At 39.9% G+C, this 25,785-nt stretch overlaps 1 protein-coding gene across 1 annotated transcript in view; it reads left to right on the top strand.

The window, feature by feature from the left end:
- The window catches only part of LOC120856988 (serine/threonine-protein kinase TNNI3K), a 330,300-nt gene that overhangs the window by 191,593 nt on the left and 112,922 nt on the right, over positions 1–25,785 (top strand). The window contains exons 18-20 of the mRNA XM_040232554.1: positions 19,327–19,379; positions 19,856–19,908; positions 23,903–24,035. Of these exons, the coding sequence (XP_040088488.1) occupies positions 19,327–19,379; positions 19,856–19,908; positions 23,903–24,035 (239 nt within the window). The remainder of the gene's footprint in view (positions 1–19,326; positions 19,380–19,855; positions 19,909–23,902; positions 24,036–25,785) is intronic.

Here is a 25,785-nt window from a genome sequence, read left to right as displayed (position 1 = left end):
ATATGCATGTCGTTGAACTATTTAGTCACATGCCACATTTTCTATTAACACATTCTCATTAGATTTTCTAAACACTATCAAGGCAGTTCATCCTCTCATGCTCCAGCTTAGCTCCTGCTGCCCTGCTCCTCCACTCTTCCACATTCCCACCTCACCTCTCTGCTTTACCTCTCTGCTTTCCTCCTCTTTCCACTGTCGTCTTTTCTCTTTAGTCATTATTTTCTGTACTTTATTGCACTTACTTTCTTTAATTTATAGACTTCACTATTTTGATGCTCATCCTCTTTGCTTTCATTAAAACAATATTCAAAATCAAAGTGAAAGTGAAGTTGCTCAGTTGTGTCTGACCCTTTTGCGACCCCATGGACTGTAGCCCACCAGGCTCCTCCGTCCATGGGATTCTCCAGGCAAGAATACTGGAGTGGGTTGCCATTTCCTTCTCCAGTGAATCTTCCCAACCCAGGGATCAAACCCAGGTTTCCCTCATTGCAGGCTTTAACCTCTGAGCCACCAGGGATAAATGTTCCTAAATTAATATGACAGATTAGAAATTAGGCTGTACTTTTTAATGTTTCTTGAACTCTTCCATGTGACCTTGTTAAAGCATGTGTGGAAGACAGTAAACGAATTAGCAAAGCAACTAGATGTGGATTCCAATCATAATTCTGACACTTTTACCAAATATATAGCCTTAAGGAAAATTACTTTGAGTTTCTCAGCATTAATTCCTCAGCTATAAATTGAAATGTTAATACCACCATGTAAGGCTACTACAGAAACATATTGAAATGAAGAATTCAGAGCTCCTAGCTGTGTTACCTTAAGGGAGTTACTTAACCTTTCTATGATTCAATTTCTTCGTGTTTAAAATGGTATAATTATTATACCTACCTCAGTGGGTTATGTAACAATTAGATAGGTTAAAAAATATTACTTAGAACTATGCCTAGTGCATAGTTAAGTGTTACTTACTGTTATTACCTAATGCCTGACACCATGTCCTACATAAAAAGATCTCCTATAGATAGTTCTTTTTTTACAAATGAGATGCTAGTAAATATTGACTTGTCCAAAGGGAATAAGTGCTCCAGTGTAGAAGGCATAACTGGGCAGATATGGAACATATTAGAAAGGTAGAATTGATAGGACATGATGACTGACTTTTATGAGGGGACTGAAGGACAGGAAGCAATCAAGGTTGGTTCCCTGGTTTTTAGTTGGGTAGCTCAATTCATGGTGATATCTTTCACTAAGAGAAAAGAAGCAAGTTTGGCCAAGGAGAGCTTAAGATAGCATATGATACAAAGACTAACAGCCCATGGCATTTAGCAGAAGAGAAGTTTACAGTGGAAAGAGGTTTATTAGCGTGGCAGAGTAAAAGTGAGACTAGTGGATTGAAGAGAGAATAGTCATTAAAAAAGCAGCAGCAGTAAATTTAAGAAAACCCTTTAAGAATATGTACCATGAAAGGGAGGAGAGAAATAGAATCTTGTCTACAGGGTTACTTTCACAAAATCAGGATGTTGCATTAGTATTTATATTGATTATTCACAACCGTATTTCTTGAACTGCTATAATTTGTCAAGTCCTAGGGAGCAAAGTATAATAAAATGGCTTAAGAATAGTTTTAATATATCTTAGGGAAATAAGATATAGAAGAAATAAGAAAAGAGCAAATAATAAATGCTAGATGTATGGAACTGAACAATAGTGTTACAGGCATTCAGTGTCAGAGTCACTGATGTGGGCTAGAATATTTGGGTAAGCTTGTTCTTAAAGCAGCTAATAAATCAGGGGCATGGAGGAAGGATCAACCGAGTGAAGAACGTGTCAGGCAGAGCAGTCAGAGAGATAAAGTGAGAAGTGTTTGTTCACCTCATCTCCTTATCTTCAACAGAAAGGTGGGTTGTTCTAAAGCTTTGTCTGTGTTCAACAGTATAGTAGATACCAAATAAATATTGACCAAATATTTGGTAAATGCAGATTTTATAGGAAACTGACAAATAAGAATTTTCCTAGCTGCTACTGCTGCTAAGTCGCTTCAGTCATGTCCGACTCTGCGACCCCATAGACGGCAGCCCACCAGACTCCCTGTCCCTGGGATCCTCCAGGCAAGAACACTGGAGTGGGTTGCCATTTCCTTCTCCAATGCATGAAAGTGAAGTCGCTCTGTCGTGTCCAACTCCTAGCGACCCCATGGACTGCTGCCTACCAGGCTCCTCCGTCCATGGGATTTGCCAGGCAAGAGTACTGGAGTGGGTTGAGAATAAGGCTAAAAAGTGAAATCAAGGTCTTAAGTCTTGGAGAACTTATTCTGAGTCACAAATTTGGATCTATTATGGAAAATATGCAATGACAATTTGGTCAGTGTACCTACAGAATCAATTCTATGAAATTTAGGGAAAGTCACCGCTGAATATAACAACCCCATAAAATCTCCAATCATTGTAATTCTTTCTTTACCTTTAGTTCTCTAGTATCAAGAAGAAAATGTAATTCAATGAGAGTTTACTGATCACTAATAATTTCCCTGATTCATGGATCTTGTGCCTGTGGAGTTTATAGTCATACTGGGTTCAGGTGCTAGGAAAGCCAAGATGAGAAAAAAAATCACTGGACTGGATGCTGGAAAATGGGGCTATTTATTTAGAGGAAAAGTTGGAAGTGAATTCAAACTCGAAAGAGACAACAGGAACAAAGTGAAGGAGGGCGGAAGGAAGGGCCAAGGGGTATGTGGGGACAGCCACTCAGCAGTGACAAAGGGTTAGAACTAAAATAGCCCCAAACCTTCATGGCTGATGAGTTTCGTATCTGTGACTAATACTCTAACCCACGGGGAGAGACCATCTAGTGTCTTGAAAAAAACTAACGGCTCCTCTTCTCAAGAAGAGGAGCAGAACGATTCAGAGAGTTAAAAAAAAAGTAAAAATAGACTGGTTCATTTCTTTTGAATTTTCAAAGTGTCCTTGAAGGAAGGCATGCAGGATTAAGTACATTTCTAACCTGCCCTTTTGCAGAGACGCGGGCATTTAGTCTCCCTGTGCTCACGGAGAGGGATGAAGATACCATAGTAAAAGCCGTAGCGTCCGATTAGTCCGGCAGGTCAGAGGTTTCCTTTCCTGACTTCGCTACAAATCCCTGCTTCCTGGAGGACTGCAAACAAGTTCCCCTGGAGCCACGCTTGTTTAAATACTCATCCGTGGCTTATTCTGAGAGTTAGAAAGAGACACTCAGAGGTCGAGCTCCACAGGAGCGCACCTCTGTTTGTCAGAGATAGAGCCTCTTCCCCTGCTCTCAGGGAGCCTTATTTGTTGATAAAGCCCAGCTCTCCTCTCAGCTGTTATTTTTAAGCTCATCTCTCCTCTGCTCAACACATGTACACCTACTTCGGGGTATTTTAACAGGAAACTTGGCACATAATCAATGGTGTGTGCATGCCAAAGTCAGAGATTTTTCTTCTCTTACTTTTTCATATATTTCCATTCTTATTCTGCCCTCTCTCTGGCCTTTTCTTTTTCCCCCATCAGTGTCTAGGATCTAATTTTAACATGCAGAGATAGAGGGTTTTCACAGATCTTTTGTGTCTGAGTGTTGAGTAGATGCTCAGAAGGCCCAACACTCTCAAAGAGTTGGCACTGATCCCCTGGGGGAGGGCATGGCAATTCACTCCAGTATTCTCGCCTGCAAAATTCCAAGGACAGAGGAGACTCACCAGCTGGCAAAGAGTAGGACATGGCTGAGCAACTAACACTTTCACTTTCACTGCTTTCTTAAATGTGGGTGAGAAGAGTCCTATGACACTTTGGGTACACGTGAGTCTGGGTTATCTGTAGTTGGTCTACATCTCTGAATTTAACATGAACTGGAGACTTGCTTGGATCCTTAGAGATCAGGAAAAATGAAGTAAGTGAGGCGAGAATATGAATAGTTATCAGTCAGGAGATCCAATAGTGACCTTGACAGAAAACAACACTTTAAATTCTTCCTTTATGAACAGATCATTTAATAATTTCTAATATCCTTTCAAATTCTAAAATACTGCTTGCTATATCTCTTGCTTGTCCTAAGTACCCCTAGTTCTTGTTTCCATATTATAGTCTATGTTTTGTTTTGACAGACTCATGTTCTCTCCTCACAGATAAATAAATGTCCAGTGCATTCCAGAGCTTTCATACAAAGTAGGATTTGCATATAGACTTATAAGTTTTGGGTATTATTAAATATAAGAGTGTTCACTATTTGCAGGGCAGCAATAGAGACACAGACATAGAGAATAGACTTACAGACATGGGCAGGAGGAAGGAGAGGGCAGGACGAATGGAAAGAGTATCATGGGAGCATATACACTACCATATGTATGATAGATAACCAGTGGGAATTTGCTGTGTGACTCAGGGAACTCAAACTGCATTTCTGTAGCAACGTGGAGGGGTGGAAAGGGATGAGAGGGTGGAGGGAGGTTCGAGAGGGAGGGGACATATCTATCCCTATGGCCGACTAATGTTGATGTATGGCAGAGGCCAGCACAACATTGTGAAGCAATTATCCTTCAATTAAAAATAAATAAACTTGAAAAATCAGAGTGTTCAAAGTGGATAACCAATAAGTTCCTGTATAGCACAGGGAACTCTGCTCAATGTTACATAGCAGCTTGAATGGGAGGGGAGTTTGGGGGAGTATGCCTACATGTATATGTATATTTGAGTGGCTGAGTCCCTTTGCTTTCCACCTGAAATTATCACAGCATTGTTAATCCGCTATATTCCATCATAAGATAAAGTTTAAAAAAAATCAGTGTGTTCAGAAAAGTGACTGGGAAGCAGCATTTAAATGATAGTAGAAGTAGCAAAAGCTGGAAATTTTTCAATGGTTTTGGTTTTCTGGTTTTATTTTTATAATCAGGTTAGTTTAACTATTACTTGTCTAACTCTTTGTTAAGTAATAATTAGCTCTTTTATATCATACATCATTGAATTTTCATCTTTCCTCAAAATTTTGACCATGTGCTTTGTGGGAGAAAATGTCCCCCACTGTCCTGTGACACCCCCCCCCCAAAAAAAAAAACATAGGTTTCACAACCAATTGTCTGAAGGCAAAATCTTCTGCTCATCCATGGTCCCAGTGCATTAGGAAAATGTTAGATTCTGTGGAGAAAATATAGTCAATATGATGTGTTCCAATTTTCCCTTTCTCAATTTTGAATTAAAATAAAACAAATGATATATAATGAACACACAGCTGTTGATGCTTGTGATATTGATTGTCACTTTCTCATTTAAAAAGGTTCCATTTTGCAGTTTGCATACTTCAGATTCCTCAGAAGATTATGCCCTGTTAAGAAGCTGATAAGCATTATGGTTAGCCATACATAGAAATGTAAATCATACTTCATTGTTATTCTAGGGCACTAGCTTGCAGAAACGTCACATCAATAGTGTGTGTGTATGTATGTGTGAGTGTGTGTGTGTGTCTGTGTGTGTGTGGGTGGGTGTGTCTGTGTCTGTGTGGTTAGATTTATTCAGTCATTCTCCCGGCTCCACTTGTTTTTCATGGTGCTGAGCAAACAGTGAGTGAAAAGTATGGAGTTTTTTTCACATTACCCTCAATAAATGGGTTTAACTACAATACAAATCTTATAATCCACCTCTTCAATCCCACTGGCAATGGGACAAATCCAGTAGCTTTAGAAGTAAGCCTTCAAATATACTTCTCCTGACAGACTGGGGCTTGTTTTAAGAAAAGTCAAGGTTCTGCAGTCCTCTGCGTTTATTGGAGTTTTCTGTTTCCATGGTTTCCAGGAGTTCACTGAAATTAGGCTTTCAGTGTTTAGAAGTTCATGATATGGGACTTTAGTGAAGTCCTTCTCTCTTACCTTGATTATGTTCAAGATCAGCATATTGCTATTCATGAATAAGCTTGAGGGGCTATTGTTCTGTCAACATGGTTCTTCCCTACATGCCTTTTCCAAAGGATCAAGGGTAGATACAAGTCAGTTTGTATAAAGTCAAACCAGGGTCACTTTTTGGCAGCATGAAAAAATAAAATTACAGTTCTTATTTCTAGTGAAGAACTACCTTCAAAGAGATTAATAGAGAAATATAGGCTTAGACTTCTCTGGCCTTTGGCAAGGAGGGTACCCTGATGAAATAAAATCTTAAAAATTGGGTTTCAGAGGCTTTATACTTCTTGAAGAAGATTGACAACAGAATTTCATGGTTGTGGTAGGCATCTCAGAATAGTTTCTATTGAGCCCCAGAGTACAAAGGAAGCATAAAAAATATATGTAGGGACTTTATTTGGCTATGAAGCAGAGTATGTTATTTCTGGTTATTGTATGATTGTTACCAGGTTTCTACATGAAGCCTAAATCGTGGGACTCTCAGGTGGTTGATGAGGGTCCTCTTACCACATAACATACATAGTAAGTGTCTAGCAGTAATTTCTCTCAACCCAAATGTGCTGTCCCCATTATCTGGGGCTCAAACCCAAGACTTCCAGCAGTTACCACTCATGAAAATAGTGAGTTTTTGATTAGTTGTTGTTATCTAATGAAGTAAGAAGTAGAGGTAGAAAGATATGCCCCCCAAAAGGGTGACTATGAGAATATATCTAGACTACAAGAAGCTAATTTAGATGACTTGGAAGTATATTTTTAGGAAAAGGTACAAAGCTCCAAAGCAAGTACATGTGAGTTGCACTGCATTTCAAGAGTCTAGTTAGTACCTTGGATTACACTTGAAACAAATTGGAAGGAGTTCAAAGTATGGGGGTCACATATTCAGAGGTAAAGGAGCCACACCGAGTTTGGCAGTGGTGAAGGTTCAAGGATGGCTGGTGAGGAGAGAGTAATAATGCAGTTGCCTATGCTGGAGGTCAAGAGGGCAGTGCTCCCCAGAGAGCGGTCTTTAGCAGGAAGAGAATCCTGGGCCATCACGTAGTACCACCGTACCACTGGCAAAATGTGACAGGAGGCAGTTCCAGGACTCCTCAGCATCAGGTCTGAGTGATTGCTTGTCAAACAGATGTGTTTGTAAACTAATGACTTTCACAGTGTGATGAGACTGAAAATGAAGCCTAATTGCTTCCACTGATTTAACCCTTGGAATGCTTCCAGGCATGCCGATAGCCATGTGTCTTTAATCATGTAAGTTAATCACCTTCAGGCATAGAACAGAAAACAGTGGCTTCTAGGAAGTCTGGGATGAATTTCTGTTCTGTTATTAGATTTACAGTTCTGGGGCTGTCATCTTTTCAAATAAGGACACTGAGAGGTTGGCCATGGTGCCCTTAAACTAGTATTTGTTAGTAGCAACTGACACAGCCAATTACATGGTTCTATAATTCAGAAAAAAATGAATTAATATTTATGCGATTTTTAAAAGTGGCTTAAAAAAACTCTTAATGGCAGTGGAGTGAGAGTTGCAAGTCACCTTGATCCTTCTATAGCCACTATGAACCTCAGTCTGGCTCTGGAAGAAAGTCAGAATTGGAAAATGGTCCAATAATCGGGCCAGTCTGATTAATAGTGACAATTAGTATTGGACTATAGTGCATAACCAACTGATTATGAATCATTTGAGCACTTTAGGTAAATTTTCAATACAGGCAATTAAAATGAAAAGACTCATGATGCTTACATAATGACTTCATTAAGTTAATTCAGTTATGAAGTTAGAGAAAATTTTCTTTTGTTGCAAGGAACCAGCAAAATTTAACTTCCATTTATTTGTGTTAAAAAGAAAACTGAAGAAAACACTCAAACGATATAAACACATAGACTCAGGCTCACACACATCACATTGAAAACAGCTTATTCTTTTCTAAAAGTGAACTGTGTTACTGTAGAAGACAGAACCGAAGGTCAGAGCGTCAGTTGTATTCACATCACTTATTTGTATGAAGTAAATCTTGCCCTCAGTTATATTCTGTATTTTGCTAAGTGCATGCATTGTTAAGGTTAAAAAAACATTATTGTGGAGTGATCTGTTAGGGATAGAACTTCAAAGAGATAAATACTCAGTTCTGTTACATAAACAATTGACCCAAATCATTTGCTTTCTAATGAAAGACAAAGCTAGAGCCAAGTCCAAATATTGCAGTATCAACATAGTCAGGGGAACAAAGATGCCTTTATTTGAAATGCAGTCGTTCAATCAAGAAGTGATAGTCTTGTAGACAATGAGAACGGAAGGAGAAGAGATTCTAAGGCTAAGAGTGAGTTGAAATATTTCATAAGTCAGTTTGTGGTTTTGACTCAGGGCTCCTATATGGCTGTGTAGTTTGTACAGCACATTTGCATTTAAGTCATACAAATACTCCGTAAGCTAGGTCTTATGTTTATTAATAATAAACAAAACCTATTTAGAAGTTTACAGTTTACAAAATCCCATGTGTTATCTCTTTTTAATTTCCTCATTCACCTCACAATTTTTAAAAACAGGAAAGGAAGACTCAAAAAGTTTAAGTATTATTAAATTTGATGTTATGTATTATAATTTACCAGGCATCCTGAATATGGGTCCTTGTCCTACATACTACCTCTTACCCCTCCTATTCCTAAGCTCCTTTCTTCTCCTTTGTTAACGATCTTTTTCAGAGTTAATTCTTACAGTTACTGTATTCTTCTCTGGGTCTTTCACAATGAAAACCGCTTTAAATTCTAGCTTGTGGTGATAAAGTTTATCTCTTTGAGTCTGAATTGCATTTCCAATCAGACTGCCTTCTCTTTGAAGGCAGAGACTGCAGTTTCTAGCACAAAAATCTAAGCCTTTAGAGCAGAAAGAGTGAAGCTGAGCAGTGCTCACGGGGGTGACCATCATTACAGCTTATCATTTCTCCTACAACGTAAGATGACCCATGGCGGCAAGGAAGCGTTCTGAGCTGCTGATACTGCCAGGGTGACCCGGCACACTTGTCAGGCAAGCAGCTTGTCATAACAAAATCAAAAGTTAGCAAATAACATGGACTTTTAAAATCGTACTCACTTAGATTAAATCAAAATGATAAATCCAGAACTGCCAAAAATTACTGTAAGAATTAAGGACTTGTGAACCTCTATCTGAGGTTTCCCAGGTGGCACTAGTGGCAAAGAACCCAGCTGCCAATGCAGGAGATGTAAGAGATGCCGGTTCGATCCCTGGGTCAGGAAGATTGCCTAGAGGAGGATATGGAAACACATTCCAGTATTATTGCCTAGAGAATCCCATGGACAGAGGAAGCTGGTTTGCTATAATCCTTGGGGTCACAAAGAGTCAGACATGACTGAAACGACTTAACATGGACCTTTATCTACTTGTTTTAGTGGTTTACCAAACTCACTGCTATTTAGAGAGTGTTCCTTGGTGGCACTTCACTTTAAACAACATGTCTTGAGAATTTAGGAGACAAGCATGTCTATTGGTGGACATGGGTGCTATCGTGTGTACAGACTGGTATATTACAGTGGCTCTTCTCCATTTCCTCCTTCCTCTCAGAGTATCCTATCTCATGTCCTGCCCCTTACCTGGCCTGGATTACTCTCCCAGGAGGAAGGATTTGAGCTAAGGTGCTAGAGCCAGCAGTTACTGACTGGTTTGTTTATCTATCAAGTTCAAATCAAAAGGGTCTGACTCACAGGACTGTTTCCACCAGATGTTACCAGGTGGTGGAGGTGCCTGTAGAGCATCAACTTAACCACAGACTGCCTCTCCCCAGAACCTTCGGCAAAAGCAAAGAGATAAAATAAACCTCCCAAATGGTCTTCTAGGGGAGAGGAAGTCTCAGGATTCCCATCACTGTTGTTTTGTTTCTCTCTTCTGATTCTGATGACACTATCCAAGGCATTGGCATTCTTCCCATGTCTGGCTTATTCCCCAGGTCAGATTGCAAGGCCCAGTTCACAGTGGCTATGCTTCATTCCTACATAGGACCATCAATCATGCTCTGAAAGGGAGGAAGGTTAGTCTTTGCCTGCTGTGTCTTGGTACAGAGGTATATTAGATTACATTCCATGTAGCCTGTTGACTTCAGTCTCCTTACCTTATAGTCATACATCAAGCACAAGTATTTTGGACATGAGTTGGTAGACGTCTCTCTCTCTCTTCCCCCCCGCCCCCCGGCCACACATAACATATGGCATATGGGATCTTAGTTCCCCAACCAGGGATGGAATCTGCAACTCTCTGCAATGGAAGCATGGTGTCTTAACCACTGGACCACAAGGGATGTCCTCATAGACCTATGTGTGTGTGTGTGTGTGTGTGTTTAGTCACTCAGTCATGTCTGACTCTTTGCAACCCCATGGACTGTAGTCTATCAGGCTCCTCTGTCCATGGAATATTTCTGGCAAGAATACTGGAGCAAGTTGTCATTTCCTACTCCAGGGGATCTTCCCGACTCAGGGATCAAACCCAAGTCTCTTGCATCTCGGGCATTGGCAGGCAGGTTCTTTACCTATCAAACAAAATTTCTGGAATTTCTGTCCAGACATCTAGACATAACAATTTTTTGGCTCCTCAGGATCCATCTAGATGCAAGGGTCAGCTTCTCCTAGAAAGTTTATCCTAGAAAATTTCTCCTAAAAGTTTTCTTAGAAAACTCAGTGATAAACCTTGAGTTCATCACTAATAATTATCATACCACTTCTACTATAGCAGCTGTGTCACTCCAAGGTCTTCCCTCTCCCTAGGAACCCTTCACTCTGATGCTGGTGACCCATCAGATGACCTCACTGAACTAACACCTACCAGGAGGCCTTGGTGCTCTGACTGATTTAGATCCCATCAACTTCATCCCTGCCTGCCCCTCCATTTATTTCACTCCAAATAGGAAGTATGACTTAGCAGTAACTAACTAAAAAATAGATGAATCTTAAAGGAGCAACCCCAGCAAGATAGTAGGCACTAGAGCAGCAGCTGCACGGCTCTGGAGCAACTTTGAGGAGATACCCCCACATCCAAGAGCAAAGGAGAAGCCCCAGAAAGATGGTAGGAGGGGCGAAATTGTGTTTAGAATCAAACCCCATACCCACCAGAATGCTCAGAGGGCTCAAACAAACCTTGTTTGCACCAGGACCCAGAGACCCCACAGAGACTGAAACAGAACTGTATTTGAGTGTCTCCTGTGGAGGTACAGGTCAGCAGGGTTCTGCACAGGGGCAGGGTTCTGGGTATAGCAGACCTGGGTGTAGTATAAGCCCTCCTGGAGGAAGTCGCCATTACCCCCACCATAGAGCCACCAGAACTTACACAGGACTAGGGGAACAGACTTTTGGAGGGCACAAACAGAACCTTGTATGCACAAGGACCCAGGAGAAAAGAGCAGTGACCCCACAAGAGACTGACCCAGACTTCCCCATGAATGTCCAGCAGTTTCTGGCGGAGGCGTAGGTCAGCAGTGGCCTGCTGCAGGGCTGGGGGCACTGAGTGCAGCAGTGCGTGCATGGGACCTTTTGAAGGAGGTCAGCATTATCTTCATTACCTCCACCATAGTTTGGCCCCAGGTAAATAACAGGGAGGGAACACATCTCCACCCATCAACAGAAAATTGGATTAAGGATTTACTGAGCATGGCTCTGTCATCAGAAAAAGACCCAGATTCCCCCTCAGTCAGTCTCTGCCGTCAGGAAGCTTCCATAAACCTCTTATCCTTCTCCATCAGAGGGCAGACAGACTGAAAACCACAGCATAGAAAACTAACCAATCTGATCACATGGACTACAGCCTTGTCTAACTCAATGAAACTATGAGCCATGCCATGTAGGACCAACCAAGACGGACAGGTCATGGTGGAGAGTTCTGACAAAATGTGGTATACCAGAGAAAGGAATGGCAAACCACTTCAGAATTCTTGCCTTGAGAACCCCATGAAAAGTATGAAAAGGTAAAAACATAGGACATTGAAAGATGAACTCCCCAGGTGAGTGGTGCCCAATATGTTACTGGAGATCAATGGAGAAATGATTCCAGAAAGAATGAAGAGATGCAGCCAAAGCGAAAACAACACCCAGTTGTGGATGTGACTGGTGATGGAAGTAGAATCTGATACTGTAAAAAGCAATATTGCATAGAAACCTGGAATATTAGATCCATGAATCAAGGCAAATTGGAAGTGGTCAAATAGGAGATGGCAAGAGTGAACATCAATATTTTAGGAATCAGCAAACTGAAATGGACTGGAATGATTTAATTTAACTCAGATGAGCATTATATCTACTACTGTGGGCAGGAATCCCTTAGAAGAAATGGAGTACCCATCATGGTCAACAAAAGAGACTGAAATGCAGTACTTGGATGCAGTCTCAAAAAGGACAAAATGAACTCTGTTCATTTCCAAGGAAAACCATTCAATATCACAGTAATCCAAGTCAATGTTCTTACCGGCAATGCTGAAGAAGCTGAAGTTGAATGGTTCTAGGAAGACCTACAAGGCCTTCTAGTATTATCACCCCCCAAAAGATATCCTTTTCATTATAGGGGACTGAAATGCAAAAATAGGAAGTCAAGAAATAACTGGAGTAACAGGCAAGTTTGGCCTTGGAGTACAGAATGAAGCAGGGCAAAGGCTAATAGAGTTTTGCCAAGAGAACACACTGGTCATAGCAAACACCCTATTCCAACAACACAAGAGAAGACTCTACACATGGACATCACCAGATGGTTGATAATGAAATCAGACTGATTACATTCTTTGCAGCCAAAGATGGGGAAGCTCCATAAGTCAGCAAAAACAAGACGAGAAGCTGACTGTGGCTCATATCGAGAACTCCTTATTGCAAAATTCAGACTTAAGTTGAAGAAAGTAGGGAAAACCACTAACCATTCAAATATGATCTAAATCAAATCCCTTACAGTGTAAGTGATGAATAGATTTAAGGAATTAGATCTGATAGACAGAGTGCCTGAAACTATGAATGGATGTTTGTGACATTGTACAGGAGACAGGGATCAAGACCATCCTTAAGGAAAAGAAATGCAAAAAGGCAAAATGGTGTCTGAGGAGGCCTTACAAATAGCTGTGAAAAGAGAAGCAAAAAGCAAAGGAGATAAGGAAAGATATAACCATTTGAATGCAGCATTCCAAAGAATAGCAAGGAGATTAAGAAAGCCTTCCTTAGTGATCAGTACAAAGAAATAGAGGAAAACAGTAGAATAGTAAAGACTAGAGATCTCTACAAGAAAATTAGAGATACTAAGGGAACATTTAATGCAAAGATGGGCACCAAAAACGACAGAAATTGTATGGACCTAAGAGAAGCAGAAGATATTAAGAAGAGGTGGCAAGAATACACAGAAGAACTATACAAAAAAGATCTTCACGACTCAGATAATCATGATGGTGTGATCACTCACCTAAAGCCAGACATCCTGGAATGTGAAGTCAAGTGGGCTTTAGAAAGCATCGCCATGAATAAAGCTAGTGGAATTGATTGAATTCCAGTTGAGCTATTTCAAATCCTAAAAGCTGATGCTGTGAAAGTGCTACACTCAATATGCCAGCAAATTTGGAAAACTCAGCAGTGACCACAGGACTGGTAAAGGTCAATTTTGATTCCAGTCCCAAAGAAAGGCAATGCCAAAGAATGTTCAAACTACCGCAAAATTGCACTCATCTCACATGCTAGCAAAGTGATGCTTAAAATTCTCCAAGCCAGGCTTCAACAGTATGTGAACCGTGAACTTCCAGATGTTCAAGCTGGTTTTAGAAAAGGCAGAGGAACCAGAGATCAAATTGCCAACATCCACTGGATCATTAAAAAAACAGGAGAGTTCCAGAAGAACATCTATTTCTGCTTTATTGACTATGCCAAAGCCTTTGACTGTGTGGATCTCAGCAAACTGTGGAAAATTCTGAAAGAGATGGGAATACCAGACCACCTGACCTGCCTCTTGAGAAATCTGTATGCAGGTCAGGAAGCAACAGTTGAAACTGGACATGGAACAACAACTTGTTCCAAATAGGAAAAGTAGTACATCAAGGCTGTATATTGTCACCCTGCTTATTTAACTTATGTGCATCATGAGAAACGTTGAGCTGGAAGAAGCACAAGCTGGAATCAGATCGCCGGGAGTAATATCAATAACCTCAGATATGCAGATGACACCACCGTTATGGCAGAAAGTGAAAAACTAAAGAGCCTCTTGATGAAAGTGAAAGAGGAGAGTGAAAAAGTTGGGTTAAAACTCAACATTCAGAAAACTAAGATCATTGTACCTGGTCCCATCACTTCATGGCAAATAGATGGGAAAACAATGGAAACAGTGGCAGATTTTATTTTGGGGGGCTCCAAAATCACTGCCTATGGTCATGTATGGATGTGAGAGTTGGAGTGTGAAGAAGGCTGAGCGCCGAAGAATTGATGCTTTTGAACTGTGGTGTTGGAGAAGACTCTTGAGAGTCCCTTGGACTGCAAGGAGATCCAACTAATCCATTCTGAAGGAGATCAGCCCTGGGATTTCTTTGGAAGGAATGATGCTAAAGCTGAAACTCCAGTACTTTGGCCACCTCATGCGAAGAGTTGACTCATTGGAAAAGACTTTGATGCTGGGAGGGATTGGGGGCAGGAGGAGAAGGGGACGACAGAGGATGAGATGGCTGGATGGCATCACTGACTCAATGGATGTGAATCTGAGTGAACTCCGGGAGTTGGTGATGGACAGGGAGGCCTGGAGTGCTGCGATTCATGGGGTCGCAAAGAGTCGGACATGACTGAGCGACTGAACTAAAATGAAAATCACTGCAGATGTGACTGCAGCCATAAAATTAGAAGATGCTTGGAAGAAAAGCCATGACCAACCTAGACAGCATATTGGAAAACAGAGACATTACTTTGCCAACAAAGGTCCATCTAGTCAAGGCTATGTTTTTTCCAGTAGTCAGGTATGGATATGAGAGTTGGACTATAAAGAAAGCTGAGCACGGAATAATTGATGCTTTTGAACTGTGGTGTTGGAGAAGACTCTTGAGAGTCCCTTGGACTGCAAGGAGATCCATCCTAAAGGAAATCAGTCCTGAATATTCACTGGAAGGACTGATGCTGAAGCTGAAACTCCAATACTTTGGTCACCTGATGAGAAGTTCAGACTCATTGGAAAAGACCCTGATGCTGGGAAAGATTGAGTGCAGAAGGAGAAGGGGATGACAGGATGAAATGGTTGGATGGCATTTACAACTCAATGGACATGAGTTTGAGCAAGCTCCAGAAGATGGTGAAGGACAGGGAAGCCAGGCATGCTGCAGTCCATGGAGTCACAAAGAGTGAGACAATCTGAGCGACTGAACAGCACCTGTATAGTTGTGCTCGTTTCACCTGCTAGTAAGAATATGCTCAAAATCCTTCAAGTTAGGTTCCAGCAGTATGTGAACCAGGAACTTTCAGATGTACAAACTGGGTGTAGAAAAGGCAGAGGAAACAGAGATCAAATTGCCAACATCCATTGGATTATAGAAAGATAGAGAATTCCAGAAAAATATCTACTCTGCTTCATTTACTACACTAAATCCTTTTACTGTTTGGATCACAGCAATCTGTGGAAAAGTCTTAAATAGATGGGAATACCAGACCACATTACCTGTCTCCAGATAAATATGTATTGAGGATAAGAAACAACACTTAGAACTGGACATGGAACAGTGGACTATTTCAAAATCATAACAGGAGTACATCAAGGCTATATATTGTCACCCTGCTTATTTCACTTATATGCATCATTTCATTGGAAATGCTGGGCTGGAAGACTCACAAGCTGGAATAAAGATTTCTGGGAGAAATATCAACCACCTCAGTTATTTAGATATTACCACTCTAATCGCAAAAAAATGAAGAGGAAACAAAGAACCTCTGATTGAGGGTTAAAGAGGAGAGTGAAAAAGCTGACTTAAAGCTCAACATTCAAAAAATGAAGATTGTGGCATCCTGTTCCAGCATTTCATAGAAAATAGATGGGGAAAAGTGGAAACAATGAGAGATTTTCTTTTCTTAGGCTCCAAAATCACTGCAGAAGGTGATTGCAGCTGCAAAATTGAAAGATGCTTGCTCCTTTGAAGAAAACCTATGACAAACCTAGACAGCATATTAAAAAGCAGAGACATAACTTTGTCAACAAAGATCTGTATAGTCAAAGCTATGGTTTCCCCAGTAGCCATGTATAGATATGAATGTTGGACCAGGAAGAAGACTGAGCACAGAAGAATTGATGCTTTTGAGCTGTGGTGCTGGAGAAGACTCTTGAGAAGCCTGTGGACATCAAGGAGATCAAACCAGTCAATCCAAAGGAAAGAGACCCTGAATATTAACTGGAAAGACTGATGCTGAAGCTGAACCTCCAGTACTTTGGCCACCTGATTCAATGAACCAACTCATTACAAAAGACTTTGATGCTGAGAAAGATTGAGGGGAGGAGGGAAAGGGTGACAGCAGATGAGGTGGTTGGATGGCATCACCAACTCAGCGGACATGAGTTTGAGCAAACTCCAGGAGATAATGCAGGTCAAGGAAACCTGGCATGATGCAGTCAGTCAATGGGGTCGCAAAGAGTCAGACACAACTTAGCGTCTAAACAACCACAATTCAATAAGTACTTCCTTATTAACCAATGTGATCTTTACGTTACCAAACTTGTGACTTTGTATTTTAAGTTTATTTGTTTAAAAAACGTTTATGAGTATACTCAAATGTGATAAGGAGTGTAAGCAGTGTGCCAAAAATAAGCACATGCTAAAAATGCTGTAGTTACTACTATGAGCATGATCCCTGTATCCTGAGACATCCTGCCCCTCATACCAGGAGGAACAGGGCAGCCCAGTGATCAAATTCCTTTGTTTCTTTTGCTGTTGTTTAGTCACTTCAGCTGTGTCTGCTTCTTTGCAACCACATAGACTGTACCCCACCAGGCTCCTCTGTCTATGGGATTTTCCAGGCAAGAATACTGGAATGGGTAGACATTTCCTTCTCCAGGGAATCTTCCCAACCCAGGAATTGGACCTGTGTCTCCTGCATTGCAGATGGATTCTTTACTACTGAGCCATCAAGAGCCATTTCTTTTGCTTGAAGAGTAAAATTATGCTGCTGCAGCTGCTGCTAAGTCGCTTCAGTCATGTCCGACTTTGTGTGACCCCATAGATAGCAGCCCACCAGGCTCCCCCGTCCCTGGGATTCTCCAGGCAAGAACACTGGAGTGAGTTGCCATTTCCTTTTCCAAAATTATGCTGAACTACCCCAATTCCAGTTACCTGGCATTATCACCCTTATTCTTAGTAACATAAAATATTTAGAAGAAATTTAAACACACAAATGAATAAACAAAATATGTCCAATGCTTCTCATGGACAGAGGAGCTTGGTGGATTACCATCCATAGGATTGCAAAGAGTCTGACACAGCTGAAGTGACTTAATAGGCATGCCCACACAACATCCAAAATTTTAAGCTGTTGCCTCAAGGACTGTGATTTTGAAACAGGTGAAGATTAAGTAGGGTTTCTGTCAGCTTTTTCCGGTGTTCAACTAGGGCAACTTCATTTAGATATTTGATTTTGTATTGCGAATATGCTGCCAACTATTTTGATAACCATAGTTCTACATTATTAATTTGAATTAAAATTAAATTAATGGATAGGATACTATACATATAATCATTTAATTCAATTGGTAATTCATGTTTAGCGTGTTTTAATGATATCTATGAACTGTGACCTTCATTGTCTTTTGATAGATTAAGGGACTGTGGTATAATAACTCACCTAAATCCTTAAAGTAATCTAGTGGTCCAGCATTTTTGATGCATTCTTCTTGTTGCCTTTGAACTTCCAGAGAGCTCCTGATACTGGAGAGTTCTTTATCATGACAATGTCATTCTCACAGAATGTATTAGTTGGCAATTTGCAGTTAAAGATAACATCTCAGGGAGCTTTTCATTTTGACATCCTCTTACTTCTCTGGGCTTCCCAGGTGGCACAGGGATAAAAAATCTGTCTGCCAAAGCAAGAGACACAGGAGACATGGGTTCTATCCCTGGGTCAAGAAGATCCCCTGGAGATGGAGATGGCAACCCACTCCAATATTCTTGTCTAGAAAATCCCATGAACAGAGGAGCCTGGCGGGCTACAGTCCAGTCCAAGAGGTCACAGAGAGTTGGACATGAATGAGCAACTGAGCATGTGCTCACTCATTATGTTTTACAAATTAGCAATTAATTAACATTACTTCTACACTGGTCTCTTCCAGGCCAAAAAAAAAAAAATAGCTTGAACACAGTCTAGATTTTTGCTAGTTTAAAAGAGAATTAAGTATATACCATAAAAGTAAAATTCATTTATGATACAAGAGAATTGCAAAGCTAACTTTCTTATAAAGTTTAACTCAGTACCTGAAAGCACTTATATAAATGGTTCAATATCATACTGGAGTTATTCAGACTAAAAGATTTTCCTTTTTCAATCATGAAGCAAAACAATGAAAGAAAGAGCAGATAAATTAATATTGTATGGCCTATGTGCACTAAAAGATAACCCACTAAAAGTGGATTATCTCGTAATGCTGAAATGACTCATTTAGAAGCTAAACGTGAAATGAGCATAAAGAAAGCCATTCAATAAGAAACACTCAAAGACCATCTTGGGTCACAATATGTTTGTCCATAAGAGATCTCCCAACTCAGTTCACCAGTTTGTGAGAGAAATGGCCTTAGTTAAACTGTCCCAACCTTGGTTTACTTCTTGAAAAGGACAGCCTTGTTCTAGCTTGAATTCTAGTTTGGAAAGGAGACTTTGAAGACCTTTCTATGTTTTCCTCTCCAAGAGCTTAAAAAGTACTTTAGCTGGCTTCATTTCACAGGCCTTAAAAACACTTCTTTTTCCTAGGATACCAGCTAGAACATATTGACCAAGACATTTTCCAGAAAGAGTCCTTTTCCTGTATGAATGTCAGGTCCTGCTTTGAACTGCCCTTGTACCTAGAGTTCTAGCAAACTCGTTCACTTGCTCTGACTCTGATATGCTCACAGATACCTTTTACTATTGCCTGTAACTAAATTTTGTTAGCAACTGAACTTCAAAGAGCTGAAAAACTTATCTTCAGCTAATGGGTCTTTGAGAAGTTTAGAAGGTTTACCTAAAGTAAAATACTCTGAATACTTTCAAAGTCAGATATAAGATGATCACATTATATAAACATTCCTTACAAATTAGCAAACTAAGAAAATCAGAGTCACTAAGCTGAGATGTCTGTTAACTTTTGGAAGTTGTTTAACCTCTGGGGTAAACAAATGATGATTGTCATCCTCTTCCTTGAGAGACCATTCAGACTGAAAATAGTAAGCTTTACTCAAGACCTACTTTTTATTTTTTTACAGTCACAATATTCTTCTCTACGAGGATGGGCATGCTGTGGTGGCAGATTTCGGAGGTGAGATTTCTATGAATAATGCCCCCAGTGACATCAGTTTCTTTCTTCCTTCCTCATTGGTGGAGATATTATATGATAAATCTGGAAATGGATATCACCCTGACAGCTATATTTCTCTAAATTATTCACATTTCAAGTTATCATGGAGGGGTACTGGGAAAAGCTTTCAATTAGCAAGAGGGAAGTGACGTGTGTGTACCTATGGGTGATTCATGTTGTATGGCAGAAACCAACACAATATTGTAAAGCAATTATCCTCCAATTAAAAACAAATAAATTTTAAATTTTTTCAATTAATTTTAAAAATATGTCATTTCTTTTCAGTTTTTCCTCTTTTATATCCTCAGCTAAAAAAATGGAAGTAAAAATTTAAATAAGACAGAGGTTTCCTTGGGGTTTCAAACTTTTAGCTATAATCTTTGACCTTGGTTTTAAAATATTTCCTTTGACATGAATTTGTTTTCACTTTTCCCCAGAATCAAGATTTCTGCAGTCTCTGGATGAAGACAACATGACAAAACAACCTGGGGTTTGTTGCTGCTCATGTTCCCTATAATTATGAAACAATTAGAATGTGTAAACTCAGCATGAGAGAAAGGGAGATGAAAGCAGCTTTAACTGGAAGAAATGTCATTGTCCCAGAGGCAGGATAATGTTTTATGTTTTTATTTTTAGTAAGCCCCCAAAAGAACTATTTCAAGGCTCTGTTAGAGAAATAGATTAGATATATATTTGAAAACTGTTACAGAAAAAGTAACAGAATTTGTTTCAAATCTAATTGAAAAGTACATGGCGGGCATGGATAATTGACTTTCATGTTTAGATCTCCTTATTAAGTGGTAGAGTTAAAATTTAATAGCTAACCATAAAATCCATAGTTTACCTGCATCTATTAACAATTTATAGTTTTCCATTTTAACATTGTAAGGCGATAGGTGATACAGTCAAGCATTAATGTTTAAGGAAAATATAAATTATAACATCTGAAGCAAACATAAATTGCACTCGAAATGTCTGCATTTAGATTCATTATCTGCTTTTCCCTCTCCCCTCCCCATGAAGGCGTGTACTTCTCTTTCTGACCTAGCTGTGTTATTTAATTACTCAAGCTTGGGCTAATTTTCTGTTCCTTCCTTTTCCTGCTTCTGCTCACACACTGCTCAATCACTTTTTATGTTTGTTTCTATTTCTTTTCTTTTTTAGTTTATTCCAAAGTTTCATTTACCGCTGCCTCGGTTCAGGTCTTCCCCATCTCTTTTCTGGACCACTGTTGTAGGCTTTTAATTCCAGTCCTCCCCTCCAGTTCATTCTTTGCAACATCAGCCAAGTGTTGTATTCTGACAATTGACTTCTTCCTGTAAATCGTCAATGATGCTTAAAATGTTGTGTGCGTATCTACACGTTCAGTCCTGTCTGACTGTGCAACCACATGGACTGTAGTCCATAGGCTCTTCTGTCCATGGAATTTCCCAGGCAAGAATACTGAAGTGGGTTGCCATTTCCTCCTCCAAGGAATCTTCCTGATCCAGGGATTAAACCCACTTCCCTTGCATCTCCTGCTTTGGCAGGCAGATTCTTTACCTCTAGCACCACCTAGGAAACATTAAAATGTTATAACACTCTCACCCAAGTCTGAACCCAAGACTCTTCTACGACTTCGTTTCCCACTAAACATTTTCTCAAGTCCCCTATGCCTCTTGCAACATACATACAAGCCATCTGGCTATTCCCCAAATATTTTATTCACTTTCACAGATTTATGACTCTCCCAGGGTCATATTCCCTGCCCAAAAACCTTTCATTGCATCTCACCTCGAGAAAGTCTAATTATCTTGCATGGCCAAGAAAAGTTTACCCATTTTAAGTACCTTCCATCCTGTAAACTGCCCCTTCCACCTCCTCCCCACACACTTTTCTGTCTGTGCTTTTGTAGCACTTTTTTCACACTGCTAGGTAGTACTCTTATTCACTGGACAAACATTTATGAAGGGTCTACAATGTGTCAGGCATTGTACAAAGCGCCAGGAATACAAAATGTGAATAAGAGCTTGTCTTTGATCTCAAGTAACTCATTTTGTAGTGGGAAAATCCATGTGCAAGTAAGGGTGAAGGCAGTATGGACATTCTATGATAGAGATGTGGCAAAGCCTCATGGGAGCTCAGGTAGAATGAACAGGAATAAATCAATTCAACAGAATGAACACATGAGCAAAGGCACAGGGGAAGGAGAAACACCAGCTTTCCTTGGGGACTTTAAATAGCTTGGCATTGTTGGCATGCCCTGTGTGAGAAGACAAAGTGAGAGACGAGTTAAAGAGGAAGGCAGGAACCACATCATGAATTAAGGATTAAGCATGCTGATTTCCCCAGTTTAATTTCATTCATTCAACAGACATTTATGGAATACCTACTAAGTGTCAGACATTTTCAAGGACCTGGGATTATTACCATGAACAAAGCAAAATTCTTGTGTTTATGGGGCTAATATTTTAATGGAAGAAGATAAACATTGAACAAATTAAAATATATATCAGGTGGTGATAAGTGTTATGAAGAAAAAAACAAAGCAGAGCAGATGAATGGAACATGATAGAGGGTGTCATTTAGATGAGTGAGATAGAAAGATAGCATTTGATAAGAGACCTATGTGGGAGTTATCCATAAGAGGAGAAGAGCAGTGTAGAAGAGGGAACAGTAAGTGCAAATGTCCTGCAGCAGGAGAGTCCTTTGTGTGTTCAAGGCCAGATTGACTGGAGTGGAGTAAGAAAGGAGAAGTATGGTAAGATATGAGAGAGGTGGGAAGAGTGGGTCCTTTTTTTGACAAGACATACAGATCTTATCTGGCATCTTGACACAGAGATAGCTAACTCAGTGGACCTCAACCGTGGCTGCACATTGAAATCACTTTGGAAACTTTTGTAAAAGCATTCAACCTGAATCCAGCCCCAAGAAATTCTGATCTCATTGTCCCAGGGTTCATCTTGAGTACATGTATCTTTTAAAAGTTTCCCCAGGAGATTCTAAAATGTAGCTAGTGGAAACTCTGGTTAAATATTCTTTTGTTGAATGAAATTGAATTGAATTTCTGCAAAGCAAGTAACATTCTTCTATCCTAGGAGTGGAGTCTTTAAGCACAGCCCTACTCAAGATTTATTTTGAAGGTTATTTTATTTCTTACTAGTTATGTGGCCTTATATAAGTTTGCTAATTACTCTATTACCCCCTGTGAAAAAAAAAAATGGGCATACTCTATGCTTACTCCTGTTGATGCATTGTTGTGACAAAACTCATAATCTGCTATATAATTGGAGGCTACTTGGAATGTGAAAGCTCATGTGGAAGGATTGCATATAAGCACCATAATTGAAATAAAGACATTCTTGGAAAGCTGCAATTATGCATGACTTCAAAATAATGTAGACACTTCAAAAGAATTATCAGCAGGCAGCACTACACACAGAATATCACCAAGAGTAATAAGAGAATACTAGTTTCTTTCAGGGGAAATACAAAGACAGAAGGTATTTGGCGAAGTTCATTGATATGATTATGAAGCCACGAGATTTTAGAGCTAGAAGGGCCTGCCTCCTGTGTTACCCTTGAGGAATCTCAGATCCAAGAAGCATAGGAGACTTTCTCAGAACCACCCAAATAGTTGATAGTAGGCCCAGGACTAGAATTTTTCTTCCCTACCTCTAGTATTCTTTTTCTTAAACCACACATAAACCAAATTTATGCAATTGCATCCCATAATGGAAACTTATATTTAAAAATGAAAAAATATACAATTGCAAATAAAAAGAATTAAATGATGCTATCAAAACATGAGGGTAGAACTTTGTACGGAGAAACTTGTCGTGATTTATGGGCTTGCTTTCAGGAATATTGCACAAACAGCATTTAGAAATAACACCACTGGGCAAAAAAAGGAGATATGACAGACCTGATCCTGCCAGTGAGATATCTCCTTCACACGAATATTCTGGGCACTCCCCTGAGACCCTTTCTCTCCTCAGTCATCAGGGCACTATTTATTGGTCTAATTTAGTGACTTCCTAAATTACAACCTGAAGCTCTAAAGGAGAGATGCTTCCCCCCAGAGTGCATGATTCACACCCAGGGAGGCATAGAGTTCTTGGATGAATCCATGGATGGCCATTCAGAAGCTTGCAAGGCTTCCAGGGGAAAGATACTCAGAGATAAGCAAAACAGTACCGCTGCTGTGCTCACCATTTTACTTGGCAATTAATATTGTTGCAGTATATTTGGAAGAATTATGGATTGCATGATCTTCCAATGATTGAAAAAACGCCCTTTGAAAAACTAAAAGGCAGCAGTAAACATTTCTGTGTAAACGTGCCAGTTTATTATTGCACATATTGAGGGCAGTATTGATGTTATTTTACGTTTATATTTTTGAGAACATAGAATACTTAACAAATCCTCGCTAAGAAGAACACTGTCCTACAGTAGAAGAACTAAACACTTGGTCAATGACTTGTTGAATGTTTCTTGACCCGCAGAACCTCCGCTGGATGGCTCCTGAGGTGTTCACACAGTGTACACGCTACACGATCAAAGCCGACGTCTTCAGCTATGCTCTGTGTCTGTGGGAACTTCTCACTGGAGAAATTCCCTTCGCTCATCTCAAGCCGGGTAAGCCATGCTGCAGTTAAGGCTTCTCTGAGGGAATTCCCTGGTGTTCCAGTGGTCAGGAATGTATGCTTTCACTGCCGAGAGCCCTACTTGGAGAATTAAGATCCCACAAGCTGCAGGGTGCAGCCAGGGGGAAAAAAAAGATTTCTCTGATTTCCAGAGTTCTCTGCATTTTCACAAATTCAAGAAACATTGTTTCCCCAAAATGACAGTTCTTGGTGGATTGGCAAGGTGAGAAGTAAAGAAACAGTCTCAAGGTATGTGCCCAATTCAGAAGACTTAATGGCCTATAACTATATGATTTTGGACATAGACACACAGAAGCGTAGATATATTTTATTATTAAAGCTTAAGGTTTTGATTTATCTGTTGTTAATAAAACAAGCAGATGACTATGGCCATGTGGAATGTGAGTACGACTAATGTAAATAACACCATATTTACTTTTTGAGATTTGATTTAGAAGTGCCTTTTTGGTGTGCATATAAAGGTGAGCTGAAAGTAACAACACATAAAAACTATCTATCAGGTCTGCTTCGGCTTGTCTCACCTTATCAAAGGAGAATGGCTTTTTCTAATTTTGTATTATATACATATAGATGCATTTGAAAACTGGGACTTTGTGAGTGAGCCTATAATTTTGTTGTTGATTATATTTGATAATATACATTATACTCTGTGTAACTGCAGAAGATGGAGGTAGGGAATCTAATCACAGGGAGAAATGTACAAATATTTGAAGTAAATTTGATTTGCATTTCTCTCCATTTTATTTGCTCTTCTCTTTTTGTCTGGTCACATTGTTTACTTGTATTCACCATGAGTCGAAAAACCCCTTGACTTTGCATCCCCAAAACTTACCATGATTCAAAAGTAGTTTTCAGATTAAATCATAAAGAAATTTTATAATGAACTATAGTGTAAGCTCTTTCAGTGGTCACCCTAACAGAATATATCAGAGGTGAAGTGAACATTACTCAGTTGTGTCCGAACTTTTTGCAACCCCGTGGACTGCAGCCTGCCAGGCTCCTCTGTCCATGGGGATTCTCCAGGAAAGAAGACTTAAGTGGGTTGCCATGCCCTCCCCCAGAGGATCTTCCCAACCCAGGGATCAAACCCAGGTTCCCCTCATTGCAGGCAGATTCTTTACTGTCTGAGCCACCAGGGAAGCTCAAATATGTCAGATGGATCAAGTCAAAAGGGATGTTAGGGAAAGACATACCTTACAAATGTGGGTATTCACACAAGTTCAAAGTCTTAACCAGGATCACAATATTTATTAGTACTCATGTGCAGAGTTATAGCCATATCTCATACTGTCTTTTTAAGATATTTTCCTCCTAATAACCATATGGTCTTTAATTACACTCTGCATACTGTCTAACCAAGACCTTTTCACAAATTATATGCTCTATACATAATTGTCCTAACTTTTCTCTATATGCTTTCATAGTTTTAAATCATGGGATCTGGCCCTTATTATAGTGTGGATAAGAGGACTCTATTTTGAACTGGACAAGAATTGCTGTTTATTTCTTTTTCTGATCTGTTATCATCTCTCTACCTCTTAGAATATGATTTCTGGTAAGATTTATGAGTATATTAAAAAATCCACTGTAATTCAAGACATATTTTAGTATTTTTATCAGAGCTTCCCTTGTTCTTCTCTTGGGCTTCCCTTGTGGCTCAGCTGGTAAAGTATCTGCCTGCAGTGTGGGAGACCTGAGTTCGATCCTGGGGTTGGGAAGAT

The sequence above is a fragment of the Oryx dammah genome, unplaced genomic scaffold (genome assembly GCF_014754425.2).
Source record: "Oryx dammah isolate SB20612 unplaced genomic scaffold, SCBI_Odam_1.1 HiC_scaffold_28, whole genome shotgun sequence".
In the NCBI taxonomy this organism is placed as follows: Eukaryota; Metazoa; Chordata; class Mammalia; order Artiodactyla; family Bovidae; genus Oryx; species Oryx dammah.
Note: the sequence above shows the minus strand (reverse complement) of the source record. Positions and strands in the feature narration are given on the sequence as shown.